The sequence below is a fragment of the Myzus persicae genome, unplaced genomic scaffold (assembly GCF_001856785.1).
Source record: "Myzus persicae strain clone G006 unplaced genomic scaffold, MPER_G0061.0, whole genome shotgun sequence".
NCBI classification, from domain to species: domain Eukaryota; kingdom Metazoa; phylum Arthropoda; class Insecta; order Hemiptera; family Aphididae; genus Myzus; species Myzus persicae.
Window position 1 is genome coordinate 91,357 of NW_019103996.1, and position 19,916 is coordinate 111,272.

Here is a 19,916-nt window from a genome sequence, read left to right on the forward strand (position 1 = left end):
AATACAATTTATTATGACTTAAGGCTTGTTTATATTATATACTTTAAACGTTTACACTATATACAAGTGTTCCTGTTCTGAAATGCACATTTTTATCTGACCAAAGGGACATAGTACTCTGTACATGTATAGGTACTTCAAATAAAAAGAGTAAAAGTAAATACTTAATCATTTTACCAAGCTTAACATAATTTATCACCCAATTTAAGAAACTTGTCGTACTTGACATCTATAAGAATATCTTTTTGTAATATAGTATTACAGAAACAATGGTATTTAAATATTTTACAATGCTAGTCTAGGTATAGTTTAGTGGGTGTGTTAAATAATTCATTGTTTATTAATATAATAAAGTAAAAATGTAGCATAAGTTGGCAATTATTGAATTTACAAGAAATTCCAAATTTCTAAATGTGATAACAATAAATTTAAAACATATACATTTTTATCTTACATTTAAACATCATTATTATAATACCTATCTATCTTAAATGTATGATTGCAGATAGGTACTATAAAATAAAAAACTGTTTAAAATTACATTAAAATCATACAAGCATACCTATGAATAATATTATAATATATGTATATAATATATTATGGTAAGGTCAATGTTTCCTAATTATTCTTAAATATTTTTGTACTTATTATTTATATTACAAAATATTTAAATACATAGATAGTAAATCATTGGTCACTGGCATTATACATTATATAATTAGATACCTAGTTGTTAATTTTTTGACAGGTGTGATATTAGCTATTGGGTAAATAAACTAGGTTTTGTGGTACCTATCTAAGTATTCTTAACTACAAAAAAATTATTTAGTAACTACACACCTGTTACCTTAATTATATAATTAGATAGAGTGTAATTTATAAAATAATATATTGTGGCGTAACTTGCAAGATTTGAGGATTTTGAGTAAAAATACAAAGGCATCTAAGAAGTAGGTTAATAGTTCATTTGAACAGGTACCAAGGAATAATTATATGAAATGACACCACTAATAATATCACAGTTTAACATATTATATTCTCTATTGAAATAAATGTTTATTTTTAAATCAACATAAATCTATAAAATATGACAAAAATTACACTGGTTATACAAATTAATGATGATTAGGTACATAAACACAACCTTAGTGACAAATAATTTCAACTAAAAACTAATGGTACATCAAATAATAATAACAATAATAATAGGTACTTATAATATTAAATATTGTATACATTTATTGTTCACCAGTTATGTAAACATATTGTACTAGCATTAACAATCCTTTAGATTCGATATGAGTTCATGTGCTCTACCACAAAGTTATCAAAAATTTCAAAATATAAATACTATAGATCTTGAGTTATATAAATATAAATTAATCAATAGGTATATACATTAATTTTTATAAAAAGCGACCATATAGGTACCTCATTAGAAAATTATTATTATATTCTTAACTTAGGTGGATGAAATTAAAAAAAAAGACTAAATATATATATTTTCCAACTAATAGCAATTAATATTAATTTAAATTTATTATTCAAATAATATATTGACACCAAGGGTTATAAATTATAATTAATAATGTTGTTAGTAAATTTTCTCATACAAAAATTATTTAGCTAGTTTTATGAATAACAGTAAGTGTTAAACCAGAAATAAATGTTTTTTTAATGTAAGTGAATAATATATAAATTGTATTTTTGATAAGTTTTTGATCAATTTTTCAATTGAATTAGGTATATTTCTTTGACATAGTAATATTGTATTGTTAATTAGGAATAATTTGTCTATAATACTTTTACAATTCAATATTAAAATGTTATATGATTATTGTATATACATTTGTTTCAGTAAAATATTTATTTTCCACAACCCTGTAAGTTTCAAGTACTATTATTCAACATAAATATATTTAATAAAAAAACAACAAAACATGTCTAGATTTTAATAGCAATATCAACGGGAAAATCATTTTAGAACTATCTGAATTATGAATCACCCTGTGCAACATATAAAAAAATAATGTATTAGGTAAAACAGCCAAGGTATATATAAAAAGGGCCAATACAAATGTTAAGATATTGAAATGTATGGTATGGAAGTATAGAACAAATAGATAAGTATATTTAATTGACAAACTGTGATCAAGGTCAAAGAAATATTTTTAAACAGCCATGCAAGTACACTATTTTAAAATAATCTTGTAAGATTTAAAATGTAAAATTAATGAAAGGGCACCATCCAATGTATTATATTAGATTGAATTTAAACAAAAATATTTGATTCTTGATTAAGGTACCTGGACAATCTATAAGGGTGTTTACATGTGTTTGTCATCTATACATGTAGTATTTTTTATATGTGTTATAAGGATTTATAAATTATTGATAAAATTAGACATTTTATATTTTCAATAGATATTTTTACAAAACATAAATAATTTGAGAAGAAAATTACTTTAGAGGAGTTTATTTAATCATATTTTATAAAAAAAAATGTATAGTAATTAATTTAACAACCAATGGGTAAAAACTGACTTTGATAAATATAGCCCTCTCAAAATACTAATCCAACAAACTTAACTTACTTCAAGATAAACATTCTTCAAAATTAAACATACATTTTAGGTACAATAAAAAAATTTATCACAGTTACATTTGTTAAACATGATTAACATACTTTGGTGCACAAACATAATTCCAACAAATTTAGCATCAAATAAAAAATTATAAACAATATAATATACATTAACATATTTTATTCATTTAACTTAGAAGTCAACAATATTAATTGAAAACATTGTTGTTGTTTTAAGTTAAGCCATTTTAACTTTGTATGCATTAAACATAAGTAGTTAATTTAAAACAAAAAAAAAAACAAATACTTAATTTAAGTTTAATTTAAAATTAAATTGTGTTTATCAATTATTATTTAATGACACCTTACTGTCATAATAATTTTTTTGATGCTAAATAACATTTCATGAGAAAAAAATTCAAATAAATACAATGATTTTTTTAAACACACCATTTTGACTTACCATTACAAACATATAGAATTAAAATCATCAAGAACAATAATTATGAAAATTATGTAAACATTAAAATAAAATATAATAGTATCTTGTTTCAGGAATACTTTTTTCAATTTTATGAATATTACAGTTAAAACTCTTAATACATACAAAATAATGATAACTTTCTTTTTGACTCGACACTACAATTATTTATAAATCTAATACTCAAAATAGTTAAGTGCCTAAAATTTTGTCCGATGTGAGTTAAATTATAAATAACTTATATAGTAGATACGAAAAATGTTAAGATTATAATATTTTTTCATTCAAAAATAAATTAAAATAAAACAATAATCAACAAGTAAAATGATAAAATAAATATTATTTAAATACTAATAGTTGATAATAACTACGGACAGTACAAATCTGTGATACATGTGAAATGTATGATGTATGCTTGTATACACATTTATAATATAAAGATAGAGATTCGTTAAATATAAATTCTTTATATTATTTTATTTATTTGTTTTTACTATTGAATCAACAGATATCTTAAAATACATTTAAGTATACACTTTCTAGCAATCCCAATATTTATAGTTTTTATTGCATACATTAAGTTTATATTTTGGTTTACTCTAATAATGACTATATAATATTAAAGATTTTGAAAAAACCAAATGTGATCAACATTTAATTAATAATAATTATAATTGATGTACTGAGCATGGCAGGAAAATGATTTAGATGACATACTATTAAATTTAAACTTGTTTTTAATTATAACTTTTTAGCTAAATTAAAATAGTATAAGAGATTTATGTAATTTAAAAATTATTTTAGAACACTTAAACAAAGAGATCAAAATTCGAAAAACATTGGGACTGCTGCAAACTATAACTATATAATATAAAGGTTACCTACCAAAAAAAATAATTAAAACTGAAGCACAACGCTTTGAATCATTCGGGTGAAATTTAAAAGTTTGGGCACACAATAATTTTACACATTCATTAATTTGTCACGACTCTGGAGTAAATATATATAAAAATAAGTTTGTGATCTCGTAAGTTGTAATTTGCAAAACTAACTGTATTTTATGAATATTAATGAATATCACACTGCAACATTTGTTTTATACACTGATCATGTGAAATATTGAATAGTGTATTAAGTTGCATAGGCATATATATTTAAAACTTACAAAAATAATTTTATGTAAAAAATAACTATGTAAAAACTTGAAGCAAACTATAAATATTTTCAAGACTAGACAGTTGCATAAATTTGAATGTAGGAATAGTAATAAATGGCCATCTATATGATGAGATTATATGCTTGAAATAAATAATTAATTAAAAAACTAATATTTCTTACTAATTATTATTGAATATGTTTAATTATATTTTTCGCCAACTTTAGATTTATAACATTGTATTCTTATTAAAATATAATAAATCCGTTGCTTTAGTTTTGCATTATTGTTGAATGCTTTTCAATTTACCGGGTAATTTAATTTTCTCTGATGATACATAAATGGTTTTATAAAAATGGATTGCTTGAATGTTTATTCAACGGGGATGCTGATCCAACCTATATGAATAAAAACATCTATTTATCATAAATAAATATAAAATAATTGATTTAAAGTTAATTACTTTAAACGGATTTGAAAAATCTGCACTCCATGGTGCTACATCGTTAAAACCCATCGATTGGCTGGAAGTTAAACCATTTGGCCATTGAATATTATTCTGCCAATCATCTAAAAAATTAAATGACATAATAGGAACCATCAAATTAATCAACATAAATATGTACAGTGAATATTATTTCTTTACATTAAATATTCGAGAATAATAGTAAATAGCTTTGAAAAAAACATGAAATGATACCAATAGCATGATATAATAATTGTTTTAAACACAAGTATTATCAGATAAATAAAACTAACCATGGATTATAATTTATAATTAATTTTATTACCTATCAATTTAAATTGATTTAACATCAATATTATTTTATCTTAACCATTTAGTAGACAAATACAATTTTAAATTATAAATGTTTTCTTTACACGCTAAAATTATAGTTTTAAACACTAATGGCAGAATAGTAATTAATACCAATAATAAATGTATGATTAAAATTTAAAAAAAATGTTTTTTTATAAATCTATTTATTATTAAATTGTTTTTCACATTATTTAATCTAAACTTTGTTACTAACTAATTAAAGACAGATACTAAATATAGAAGATAAATGAGCAGATTCTGTATCATAAAATTATAGTGAACAACTAATTTTAAAAATTGAATTCAACATAATTATTTTAAAATATACCTGGTATGTTATTTGTAAATGGGTTAACTACATGATTTGATGATGCCCAATCATCTTCAACACTATCTAAATTATTAATGACAGAGAAAAAATCATTAGTATTTGAATCAATAGTGAATAATAAGAACATAATGTTGAAAATACATAATACCAGCAATGTGATTTCCGTTTTACAAATGTACAACATAGCAATATTACAATCGGCAGAAAAATTTTGTGTTAATACTAGTAGCTTTAGTATTATATTGTATCAATAATAACAACGGTAATATAGAGACAACTTTTGAGCAGGAATGTGGCTTTGTTTTAAAGAACTGGCTTTTAGTAGAATTAAATAGCATATCTATGTCTATGGTCTTCTGAACTTCAACTTAAATAATAGTTGTGTCTATTCTCTACACTATTAAACCTATTAACACATTGGTTCTGCTCAATGCATATTTGTTAGTTGTACAATTGTAAGACAGAAACAGCACAAGCGGGTATGACATCCTCTTAACTAAAACCATTATTACTTTTGAATGGGTTCTGAGGTGTATTTTCAGAGACTTGACTGCTCCATGTTCCATTTAAAGATGCATCAGAACCTAAAAACATTTATTATAGTAAGTTGCGGTTACAAATGAAACTATTATTTTACTTACTCCATGCTGAACTGTTACTATTATTCAATTGAGGAGGAGTATCTTGTTGAACTTGAGATTTCATTAAGCAATCGAGATCTTTCAATGCAGCATAACGGTCTTCAGCTGGTGCTTGAGATCCATTTGCTTTCCAACTTGTACTAGGACTTGTACTTTCAATAGCTACGCCTATAGTAGGTAAAATAAACTTATAAATAATACAGCAAATTAAAGAATAAACAAGTTCTTTTTTTATTTTTGCAAGACGATGAAGTACAAAATGTCAATTGATTAATTATTATTTATTACCAGGGCTCAGACTTTATGGCATTGAAAAGTACAATTATAAATCTTGAAATATTTGCTATAAATTTTGTTCTAAAAAATATAGAAAACACAAAGCAATAATTTTCTAAAGTAATTTTGTAATTTGTTCACTTTTTTTTTCTACTTAACTTCACTTTTAACACTTAGATTTTTGAAAAACACATAATGAATACGATTTTAAACAATCGCAATTAATTTAAAAATAGCATCGAAAATGCTATAGACTTTGAGCCCTGTTTATAAAAACAAATAAACAGGATTATCCACACAATAATAAAAAGAAATGTTTAACCATTTTTACTCTAAAAATCTAATATTATGCAAAATCAAAACTATTTATACACATTATGTCTTTGGTTTTAATAATATTTCTTCTAATAGTCAAATATGTTTATCAATTTTTGTAGAGTAGAACACTTATAGATAAACTTATTTAAAATAGTAAAAATATAATTTTTAAATTTAATAAATACCCAATCGTATTTATAAAAGTTATATTTTGTATCATATTATTAAGTTTCACAACAGAACACAAAAAACCATACTATTCTATAAAACTATTTACCAAATATAACAACATGCATACAAAATTTAATTATATATGTAAAAATATCCTTAAAAAATGATGCGATACTTGTGTGTTTATTTTCTGTCTTACAAATGTACAACTTCGCAAGTTTTAATTCAACAGAATCCATTTTGTATTGCTAGATGTATTAGTAAATTGACTCATTATAAAACTTAAAGGTAAGAACAATATCAGTGTAAACTTGTCAGTATCAGGTTGATTTTTTTAGATTTTGTGGGGAGCGATAAATAATTTTACAATGGGTTTTTTTTATTTAGCGTCAGATGAAAGTTTTAATATTAGAACAAATTATTAGAATTTTAACTTTAAAGGAAGTTTTCTGCTAATTGGGAGTGGTAAAAAGTAAAAAATGTACAGTTTGAAACAAAACAATCAAATATTGTAAAAAAGGTTCAGGAAAAACGAAATTGATTTATTTTATAATAATTCAAAAACAAATAATCTTAAAATAATTATTCATTGCTCCGCTCAAAATCGTCGATATTTAATATTCTCACCAAAGGTTTATACTTGAATGTTTTATGTACACAGAATAATTTTCAAAATTTACTCTTTAAATTGTTTAAAAGTATTTGAATAATAAATTTAAGAAATTTCAATTTATTTGTTAAAAAATAAAAAAGATAAAATATATTTTGCCTGGTCAAAAAACTTGAAAATTAAATACAAGGTAACTCATAAGTTGTTAATACAAGAATCAAAAAAAGTTATAAATCCATAAATATTTGTTATGAGGGTATAGAGTTCATATTGTAGTGAAATTGAATATTTGCAGGTAAAATGACAATTTAAATTTTTTGGTTGGAATTCAAAAAAATTAATTATTGTAGAAAATTAGAATATTTCACTGTTACTTGAGTTATCATTTTCTATACTTACTTTTCAAAATATTTAGACTAAATTTAAGCTATTAATATAAGTTTAAACACATAAAATCATCAATGTTTTTTTAGTGTTTATAAACATATTGAGACTTGATCAAAATGATTGAAAATTTAATCCAAAATTCCACAAAGGTTATTTTTTTTAACATTTAAAATACATGGATAAGGTTTTTATATAATTTTTTTTTGATCTAAAATTTTTACAAATTTGTCAAAATCACAAAAATGACTTAGTACATAGTTAAAAATTATAAAAATTTAATTTTTATAGCTAAGGCATAAACATTTAATATAAAATCTCTCACGAGTACTTCTGATTAAGAATAAAAAAATCTGAATAATTAATTCAACACGTTATTATAGTAAAATAAATTACAATGATAGAAATAAAAATATACCAAAAATGTATACCTAGTGGCTAGTAATATAGCTTATAGAGTATAGACTGTTACCACTCAGAATTGTTGATTTATCATTGAATTCAAATTTAACACATAAATTATAGTGACCTAATCAATGAGGTACACTTAACTCCTACTGTATGTTTGAAGACTACAATAGAGCAGTCCTTAAGTATGAAATTATACGTATGTACAGCTTAAAAATACTCATATCTCGTTTTAAAATTAAAATTAAAATAATGAAAAATAACCAACTATAGAACCCAGATAATATTCTTATCATTATATTTTTTAATAAGTCAATTAACTCAAAACATTAACAACACAAAACTAGTTCTTCTAAATTCAATTGTCTATATTTGTAAGACAAAATAAAAACAATGTGGGTCATCAGGTCATCTTAATAATTTGGTTTTAAAAATATATTTTTTATTAAATTACACTAAATTTAAATGTTTTATAATATAACACATTAATAAATAGAAGACAAATGTAGTCAAATATAATATTATTGATATCTAAACAATAATATTGTGTAATAGTGTAGCAACTAATCTTGGGACTTAATTTATACTAACTTGTAAAATGTTAATTTTTTTTTAAATTGAGTGATCTTGTAGTTAAATTATTCTAGTTAAAAATGCAGTGTTAACTTTAAAATTTAGATCATAATTTTAAATTAAATATAGTTTTAGGATATTTGTACAAACAAATATAAAGTAAAAAAGAACATTCTAAAGCAAATATAAAAATAAAAAAGTGCTATTGCAAACAATTATTTCTAAGCTTTACAACCAAGGATGTAAATAATCACATCACCAAACCAATCTAAAACTCACTCCATCGATTATTAATGTTGTTCGGTTTTCTTGCTGGTGAAAAATGTATTGGATTTGATGTCAAATAATCAAAATATCCAGTTTGAATTGGTTGAACAAACTTAAAATTTAAGTCTTAACATAAACCAATAAATATTAGGTTATTGTAAATTTTGTTTTAATATTTTTTTGAGGACACCATACCTACATCTCTTGTCTTCTTCTTACAAGTGAATAATATGAAGAACTTATGTTTAGTAGTTCACATTTAGTTTTATTATTCTCAATATCAGTGTGAATTATCTATTTTTTAAGCTTAAAAGTAACAACATTTTCTGTGTTTTGTTTTTTTTTTTTGTTATTTTAATCTTTAAGGGAGTTATGAGCATTTTAAAATTGTAATATTTTGTATACTTATAACTTGTATCAAAATTAAAGAATGAAAAAAAAACCCTACTACAAAACACAGACGTATTCTTTCCATTAGATTAAGTAATTTATCAATATTAAAAGTATATTATTAAAACTCACAAAGCTAAACTTGAACTAATAAACATAAGTTTGCAATATTACTTATAAGATAGTGATGTAAAATTAGGGTGTGGCATCCTTTTAAGTAAACTATTTTGTTTTCTAAATTTGTAAAATTTATTATATTAAAAAAATAATGAACCTACTCTTAAATATGGATTACAGATATTTCAAAAATAGAGCCTGAATTTGTAATGAGGTATACTCCTCTGTTCCAAAAGAGAATGATTAGTTAGGCTGACAGATTTTGGTTGGTTACTGTGCATCTTCTACCAACAACCTGTATTAATGGACAGTCCAGCGCCTATTTTTATAGTCGTTAAAGTTTGTACACGGTCTTTGGGAAACGTCGGCAAGCAAAATAGGAGAAATTTTGTCTCGGCACTAGCCCAGCCATCAGTCGTGTGCATGAAAGTGATTATTCTCTTTTGGAATAGAGTATGGTTACAGTGCTTAGTTTTGTTGGAGCATACAAACAAATTTTATAAATACATTTGTTCATAACTAAGACAGAAGTTATGACACCTCAACATTCAAGTCGTTAATACTTTCAAAAACACAAAATTAAAATTACTAATAGTTTTATTTTATTATTTTTAATATTAAAATATAAAATACTAGAAAATATGTAAATTGATACTGCAATATATTTGTTAATACATAAAGATAGACTAATATTGTTACGAGTTGTATGATTTATATTAGCCCTGCTTTAATTTTGGCACTGCACTAGTAAACTAAAATATAATTATTCATAGTATTCGATACATTACTGCCCATCTATTAACATAGAATTGTTTTTATCTTTCATAAAATTGTATACTATATAGTTAAATTAAATGTACACAATTGTACAATTTGCTTATAGTAATAAAATCATAGATATTATAATTATTTTAATATTTTGGGTTTAAAAAATAAATCTATGAAAAATTACCCAAAACTAAAAGAAACCAAATACAACAGAATTGTCAATCGCTGTAACTTCAAGTAAATCTTCCATATAATATTCAAACCTCACAATTTCAGTTTCACCTTTTTTTTGTTAAGATATCACTTTTTAGCAACACTTAAAAAGGTAGAAACTTACCATTAATTAGTAAACATATTTAGTAGTTACATGTAAATAATTATATTTAATTCTTAACAAAATATTGAATGTTATACATACCAATATTTTTAGGAGTATCAAAAGATGTAGAAAATACTGGATTATTTTCAAAATTTGCAAAAGATTGAGATGTTTGAATTGGAGATTGATTTTGGTTTGAGGGTTCTTCTTTTAAAAACTCGAATTTGTTTGGGGATGATATATTTATTGCAGGTGTAGTAGTTGTACTAGGTTTCTATAAATAGTCAAACAATTAAAAATATTAAATAAAATATTAAAATTATTAGATATTTTCTATAAAACTTGAATAATGTTTATTTACTTGATGGTTTGTAGTTACAGTGGTAACAGCTGGCCTTGCCTGAATACCATTGCTTAACTTTTGTGAAACTTGATCAGAATAATACATCTTTTTTTCATATTTTGCAACCATAAATTCTTTTATTTGTTTTTCATCTTTTGTAGGTTGTTTTGAGTCATACATCCCTAACCAAACCCTTTGACAGCTCTACAACAAAAGTGTATGTATGATTAAATTCCATGGTTTTGTTGTAATTGATTTATACATCATGCATTCATACATAACATCTATTATGTGTATATTTTGTTTATTATACAGAAATCTGATGATTGAAACATATTATGTTTTTTGGTTTTAAGGAAAAAAATTAACTGTAAAATCAACCAATAAAAAATAAATTTGAATTTAAATGTTAGAAAAACTTGAATTCATAATATGATTGATATTGGTTACCTCTTCAAATACATTAGTACTGAGTTGTATGAACACTGAACCTATGTATACACTTTATGGAATCAATAGTGAGCTAATTTTCCCCTAAACATGATTTAGTGTCCCATGATTAAATTCTATTATATTTATTCATTTTTTATGAAACCTAGCCTAATAGAATTAAAAATGACACTTAAGTGATAAATAATTCCTAAAGAATGCATTTAAAAATAACATATTCAGTTTAAATAAATTTTTGTGAAAAATAATATGAATAAAAAAAGTTGTTTTAAATTTAATGAATGATCACATACTGAAATAAATTGCAATACATGAACAAGCCAATACATTATTTTACTATACATACAGTTAATACAGTAATATTTAATAAAATAATATAATAAATAATAATGTATGTTAATAGTTAATATTAACAGTTATATGCTAAGGTTATGACAAATATTTGTTCAACCTACCAAATTAAGAAAATAGTAATAGTTAATACTAATAAAGTACAATAATATAACATAAACTATTCATAAAAACTAATACTGATCCATCTGTCTCTTATGCTCAGAATTGTTTTTCGAATGAAAATTGAAATAATACTTAAAAGAAAAAACCAGGTGGTTTTTTATTTTTATTTTATTTTTATTATACTTAACATACATTGTCCATTGGTACAAAGTTACATATTTCATTTATTTGTACATTTATATATTAGTAATGCTCAAGCATCTTTTAATACTAGAATTAATATACATTTCAACATAATATTATATGTATGTTTATTTTTCAAGGTCCAAATAAAATATTGATTAGTAGGTATTATCTAACTTTTCAATTAATTTATGTTATTTGCTTTTTTTGCATATTCCGAATGAAAACTTTATTTTGCATGTTTTCTGTCACATTTTTCATATTAACTAAAAGTATCAGATATAGACTCTCTGACTTTGGGAATTTGTAATAAATTAAACTGTAGTTATGAGAGCGAGAAGTTGAACTTTGCCCTAACTCCACTCAGATTGATTTAAATATTACATATCTTTATTGAGTATTACTATAGATTGCTTACTGAGGGTACAAAATCTGAATTTATTAGAGACCCTGGTGTTGTTGTCCAGAAAGGACTGAGCAGCCAGGTTATAAGATACGCCGTAGTTCTGGATAATTACACTAGAATAGCTAGTAAATTCAGTGTAACGTTTTTTGGACCCTAATGAGCGATCTATAGCATTTATAATCAATGCTATTACATTAAATTATGCTGTGATGTTAAGCAAAATTTCTAAAGCAAACATAAACACATAAAACCAAGCAATTAAATTTTTTTAATTTAAAAAAGGCTTACATTGCTGTTTTGTATTATTTGTTTGATTATTACTAAAATTAAATACACTATTATGGTTACTAAAAATTAAAAAAAGTATTGTTTTAATAATTTAGGTATTCATATTAATTCATAAATTTTAGAATTATTTTATTTTTTATATTTTACCATTCATAACTTGATAAAATTAATTTTTTACTTCACTTTTTATTTTATCTGTAAATGATAGTTCAATTTCAGAGGTGTAATTTGGTTATACTTGTGTGTTAAATAATTATGTATGTGAATATAACAAATTATTTTTGTATGTATTAAAAGCATACCTCAATACACCCATTGCTCACATGTGTAATGTATACAATGCCCTGATGTGTTCATATAAACAAAAAATTACATACCTATTTAAATGATACAATAACATCGACCATGACAGCAAAATGTAATATTTTAGTTGTTACAGTCTCAGACCGCAGTGTAGTTAACTATAATCTATATTCTATAAAAGTATTAACTATTTATAATATTATTTACAACATTACAACACTATGCACTATGCTACTATTTTATCTTTATTATTGTACCACATAAGCCTATAATATTATGAAATAATACTATCTTGGTTATTATTCATTATTAATCAGTAATAACTAAAATAATTACATAACAGCAAACGGCCAGCATTGGAATTTAGTTTTCTAAAAATTATTTTTGTAAATTATGATTTGATAGTCATATTGTTGTGGGCACTAATGTTGTGTGTACCAGTTATAAATAAAACTCTTACAAGGGGAGGGGAGAATACTACAAACACATACTGTAATTACAATACTGTCCTGCTCAAAAGTTGCAACAATTTAATAAAATGCAAATTTTTATTAAACTATTAGGTAATTTTATAGCAACAATATGCAGAGAAAAACGATAAAGAATATATTCTTTTAAACATTAAGAGTAAACATATTAAAAATATAAAATCAATAGAATTTTGTTTAGAAAATTAAAAGAATTCTAAAATTAATATGTCACACGTATAACTACCCTCGTTTTAGTTAAAATGATTAGGTTCTCTCTTTTAATAACTAATGTCTAATTAGTAATTAGTGCCTTACACAATACAAATGTATCAGTTATATAAATACTAAACTTTATAAATTTCATCATAAGTATCTATAATTTTCATTAAGACTTAAATGCTTATACTTAATAAATTGATATAATACTTCACGAAAACACTATGTTTATCTTAAGCAATCTGTCGGCAATATAAGATATCACTCACCTCGTTTCCTCTGGATTTGATGAAGTCAATTTCCTCTGTGCTAAATGTTGCCATTGATACGCTTTTTACTCTGTGTGGTGGAGTAAGACCTCGTCTAGAAAACAAATGTATTATACATGAATAAATTGTCACAGTTTTTGTTTTATAACTGCGCAATTAAATATATCATAAACGCATATGCATGTCTGTCACTTTGTTGACACTAAACATTTTTTAAAACAGATGGGAAAATTAAAACAATTTAACAGATAATGTCATCAATAATTTTAAATATTTTACCACCTCCTATATAATTTATAGTACTCGTTGGTCGTTATACTAAAAGCTTATTCATTTATGTTTGAAATCTCCTATAGTGTACATTGTATATCCAATACTATACAATAAAAAATTTGTTGTTGAAAGTTCAATATAAATTATTTATTAATAGGTCTAGTTTTAAAATGACCGCATAAAATTATCATTATTAAAAATGCCTTAAATAGCACTTATAGTTTTTACGATTTATTTTTTACATACAAATATTATTCAGAGTAATAAATCTAAAGAGTATATATATACATAGTTACAGATCCTTTAACATGTGTACAGTTTTGAATAAGTTTTAATAGGTAGTAATAATTTTTATTTGATGTTCACTCAAGAATTAAGTAAAAAAATTCATAATTATTACTTAAAGGAAGAATAAATAGGTACCTATTATAAATGTATACATTTCTTTCACTGGTTAATTTTTTTCATTAATTTTACTACAAGGTTCAAAAAATGTTGGAGGAATCAAAGACTGACCCACTCACACTTAAATACATAAAAAGGAAATTATTAATGCAATGATTAACCTTTTTTTTATATAATTATTTATAGGTACCTAATTCAAACTCTATTGATTAGGCCATCTACACCTCAACAAATATTTAAAACTGTCAAGACATTTAAATTTGTCTTGTTCCATTCTAATTGCTATCCATTTGTATTCAATTGTTTGATATTATCATAAAATAGGGGAGATCTAAGAACCCTCTATGTAAACTCTCTACAGTCTACAAACTATGATTATGAATAATGAAATGTCATGAAAATTCCATCATTATTATTAATATTACTATATATATCTTTAAGTTGTAAAAAATACAATGAGTATTTAATTATTGAGCACCTATTAAATAAGGATAAAGTGATACACATCACGTTTTACATTAAATGATTTTAAAAAAGTTTATTTTGCATAAGAGTATGATGATAAACATGTGTTGTCTCTGTCTAAAAAAATATGTACAACAAATCAAAAACAGTTTATATGGAACAAATAGTAGCGTAGTTTAGTAGTTATACTTCTTTATTTATAGTAGAATTACCAAAATTCTATAAGGCATAGGGGAGAACATTACCTCTGCTGTATCGTTTTTATTTTTTCCATAGCACTAACCAATAACTTTTAATAATTAAATTTAAAAAAATGAAAAAACTTAATGTTTTCAAACTGATAACTTTAATTTTATTTATGTAATCATAGTAATAGAAACACTACAACAGAGATAAAGTTCTTTCCTATAGGTTGTGGAATTTTGGTAATTCTGCTATAAATACAGAGTATAATTGTCCCGAGCAAAACAGTTTTTGCTATATTCTACATTTGTAAGTTGAAGACAACACGTGAAATGTAGCGTCCTTTTTAATAACCAGGAAAAGGACGATTTGAATGAAAATAAGGAGCGAAGAATACTCAAACATTGCTTAATTTCATCTTGTAATTTATGAAAATACTATGTTAAAATAAACTGATAAAGTATATACTTCTTATCTTTGATAAAAATTGTCTAACCTTTAAGAAAATTATCACCTACTTATGCCTTTAATTTTACTACTAAAAAAAATTGAATAATTTAAACTTATTTATTTTACTAAAACTCTTATTTATTTATAAAAAAAAATTAAATAGTATTTCTAAATTGTCTACTAAATAAAAAAAAAAAATGATTCTTGATATACATAAATAAAAATGTAATAATTACAGAATTATTCGGTAAATTGGTAATCACATTACATTTTCCCAGATCAAAAACAAGGTTCCATATATAGTTCATAATACCTAACCTTGCCTGCTATTTCTTACTTGAACCTTTGAATGTTATTTTGTTACCTATAGCCCATATGCTATCAATATGTTATTTGTTTTCAAGAACTCAATAAAAAAAAACTACAAGTCTAAAATAATTATATATTAGAAATATTGATTATTTAAGAGGATAAAACCAATTTAATTCAACTTTAAAACAATTTGGATGAACGAAATGGCATAGATAATATCCTAAAATAGTTTGAGATTGCCCAATTAATTTCATATGATATTAATACATAATAAATAGTGAATAGTTCAAAAATAATTAAGCTAAACAAAATAATTTACAACTATTTTTTGTTTTACTTATCTAGTCCCACCCAGGAGAGTGGTGAATTATTGTTACATATATTTGAGATAAATCTTCATTTAGATTGGAGCTCAGTTTAAAATAATAAACTGTAAATAAGACTTTTTATACATAACACTGTAACAGTGTTTAGATTAAAAAAAAATTATAGAGTGAAAAACAATTGAATTTAAAAATTGATGTTACAAAATATTTTAACTTATTAAATGTCTTATAATGGGTTTGATAAAATTAAAGGAATCAAGACTATGACTGAAAACATATATATACTCCATTGATAAATAAACTAGTTTAATATACCCATGTGTTATCTTTGCCGAACAAAAAATTTAGAATTTAAATAAATGCTTATACCTGACTTGCTTTAAAATTAAAATATAAAAAAATCCTAGAAGAGTCCTTAAATAAAATTTGGATTATAGATCAATTAATTCTAATACTTAAATAATGGAGTAAAATGTATTATTCTAAACATAAATTGTATATGTTGGGCATTTCTAAGACAAAGACATCACACATAACATCCTCTTAAGGAACAACATCTATAAGACTGTTTCAATAATTTAGGTTTATAAGTACACTAAAATATTTAATTTTAATTTTTGATGTATTGTATAATTTGTAATATAAAAACTAATATATTATTTAAGATAATATATCTATGTTATATAATCTAATATTGCTTTCTCCAGTAAAAATATTACTTTTTTGTTTTTTAAACTAATTAAATACAGGTAAACATGTTCTTTTCTTTTTACTTTAGGTACATATTATGTTTTGTATATTAATTGCAAAAAAAATATTTATCTTTTTATTGACAGACAGCAGATAATTTAAAAAGTATAAAAAAATGATATGTACATGTAAATATAAACTAACATAAGTACCTAATACATTTTTTAATGATTACCATAAATTGATTAAAATATTATTTAGTTCAATATTATATTACAAGAAATCTGATTCTAAGAATCATAAATATCTAAGTAATTTTAATAAAAATAATAATAAAATACATACTGTTGTGCAATGTACAAAGGTATATTATAATAGACAAACATTGGAATTTTGAAATTCTCAATTATAGAAAATCAATACTTATGATTTTAACATTGTTAAAGATGCAATTGTGTAATTTTAACAGTAGGTAGAAAGTACTGACAATCAAAATGTTACCGTGATTAACAGTTGCAGTTATTTGTAAAAAAATAATAAATAGGAAACTTCAAATGTAAAAATTTAGATGAGATGCAGTAAATGGTTGTTGGGCAATTTTGTTTTGTCACATCGATAAATTATAGCGTTGTTAACTTGTAAACAACATAATATTTGAATAACTAGTAAATAATTAGTAAATTACAAACACGAAAAAAAATGTGATGCTTATAATATTCATCAGTATCAGTTGTAGAGCAGAAATATATTGTCATATTTTCTATTTTTATTTATCTTGGATCCACCTTTTTAAATATTGATTCTATTACCTATGTTATATAATACAGTAACCTCCATCCTATTATAATTTAAGCTAATATAAATTAGTAATATTAAAAATATACAACTTATAAACCCAATTTAAATAAATATAGCTTAGAAATTATTAGCAAATTATGACTAAAATAAATAGTTAACTAGGAACATTTTAATGATATATTGTTATTTATAAGCATTTAACCTTTTAGCAGGTGTGATAAAACATTTTAATTAAAATGATAATTAATTACTATTGATGTAGGTACTATTATTTGTTTATTTTTATCAAATCATCTTTAAAACATTTTTTACAAAGGAAGTAAGCAAAGCAATAAATAAATATTAATTGGCATAAAAGCCAAAAATAGTGAGCTTAATTTGCTTAATTTCCTAAAAATTATAAAACTACAATAGATAAGTAAATACTATTAATACATACTTTCTACACCTAAATTGATTGATAGGTAATAAATCATGAAATATTCAAAAAACAATAGTATAATAAATAAAAATTCTTACATTGTTATTAGATATATAATTTAAAAATTGAGAATATATTTAGATGAGTAAATTAGATACTTATAATAAATTACCTATGTCTTTACTACACAACTGTTAATATCTCCTTTTTAATAGATTTTAAATTAAACTTGGACTCTGTCAAAACTAAATGTATAGGAACTCTGTTGGTAAATTTTTTTTTAAACAGTGATCTATGATTATTACATTTAAGGATTGATAAGATTTTATTTTAAAAACATTCATGTATGCAATATTACCAATGACAATTACTGGATAGATGGATATTTTTTATCTGAAAATAATAATAACTAAAAATCAAAATACCTAGATTACAAAGAAACCAATTTTGTTGTTAAAAATCAATATTTGTAATAGTAAAAATAACAGTGTATGTACATTTTTTTAATAAAAAAATATTTAACTAGGTACCTAAGTATAAAATACTATTTATTTCAATTTTCAGTTATGTTAAGAATGTGAGCCTATTTTAAAAACTATATGAAAACTTAATATATTTTATATTAAATTATATAGGTACCTATGTATTACTAAATAACATGAGTGTCGAGTATGTAATCGTTTGAATGTTGTATAAAATAGGTAGTTGAACTCACTTTATATGGGTCATGACTTTTCAAATTAATATTGACCTGTGTAAACGTACTAAATGTTAATAAAAATGTTAATTTGGGTGTTTAATCTATCATGATGCCAAATTATTTTTTCAGTAAAATAAAATGATTAAATATTCTTAACATTTAGAAAAAAAAATAGTATTAGGTATAATAAAGTATTTTCTACAACAAACTGATGGATAATAAATGTCCACTATGTGCTACTATGATTTAAATACATTCAAGTTTTTTTTTTTTTTATATGAAGGATGTAGATAGATAGGTACTTACAATAGTCCTGAACATGATGTACAGACAAATGAACCTATGGTAACATTCACATATGTTGGTCCTCTTTGATGACAGTCGAAGCAATATTTATTTGCAGGCAATGATAATTGTTCTCTAAGCACCATTAAGTTGTATTCATCGAGTTTCTTTATACCGTTGGCCATATCGGTAACAGCAGTTTAGTCAATATTCTGATTCTTGTAGTGTACCTACCTATATGTCACTCTGTATGAATATAGTAGACTAAGATGTGATAGATTACTGAAAGGCGTACGTGCCTTAGGGACCGTTAACAGATTTATTTTGCAAATGTAATTTCTTTAAATGGCTAACAACCTACAACAGGAGGAAATTGAAAAAAAAATTTAACTCAACGGTGCTTATAAAAATGTGAAACAGCACTAATTGAAATCAACTCGTCTGAACCTAGTATCATACTTAGAATCAATTCCTATCGCATAAGCCGTGTGGACGCGCAGGGGTTCCAAAAATACTATTCTCGGACATGTCCGATACAGCGGCGTAGGCCATAGGTTTCTATTTCTGTGATACATAGACGACTAACATTTAGGACGAATGACATTTCATT

At 23.6% G+C, this 19,916-nt stretch overlaps 1 protein-coding gene across 3 annotated transcripts; it reads right to left on the reverse strand.

Annotated features, from left to right (window-relative positions):
• Window positions 1-3,937: 3,937 nt before the first annotated feature.
• On the reverse strand, window positions 3,938-19,786 carry LOC111037404 (arf-GAP domain and FG repeat-containing protein 1). Of its 3 annotated transcripts, none has more exons than XM_022319952.1 (10): window positions 19,328-19,786; window positions 13,999-14,092; window positions 10,976-11,161; window positions 10,714-10,888; window positions 9,033-9,146; window positions 6,014-6,181; window positions 5,885-5,956; window positions 5,370-5,435; window positions 4,685-4,791; window positions 3,938-4,619 (listed from the first exon to the last, which is right to left on the reverse strand). In XM_022319952.1, exons 1-10 carry the CDS (start codon window positions 19,489-19,491, stop codon window positions 4,569-4,571), a joined length of 1,197 nt encoding a protein of 398 aa, XP_022175644.1. In that variant the 5' UTR covers window positions 19,492-19,786; the 3' UTR covers window positions 3,938-4,568. The 3 variants fall into 3 exon arrangements, with proteins under 3 accessions (XP_022175644.1, XP_022175646.1, XP_022175645.1); XM_022319954.1 differs by lacking the exon at window positions 19,328-19,786 and adding an exon at window positions 17,448-17,722; XM_022319953.1 differs by lacking the exon at window positions 9,033-9,146 and having other exon boundaries at window positions 19,328-19,776.
• Window positions 19,787-19,916: the final 130 nt, after the last annotated feature.

What these genes read in the sequence shown, in the direction of transcription:
- LOC111037404 (XM_022319952.1), bottom strand. Translation starts at nt 19,491, where the DNA reads ATGGCCAACGGTATAAAGAAACTCGATGAATACAACTTAATGGTGCTT. An exon ending in CTGTAACTACAAACCATCAA is followed by an intron (nt 10,889 to 10,975) that starts GTAAATAAACAT and finishes GACTATTTATAG; the next exon opens with AAACCTAGTACAACTACTAC. An exon ending in ATTTACAAATAACATACCAG is followed by an intron (nt 4,792 to 5,369) that starts GTATATTTTAAA and finishes TTAATTTTTTAG; the next exon opens with ATGATTGGCAGAATAATATT.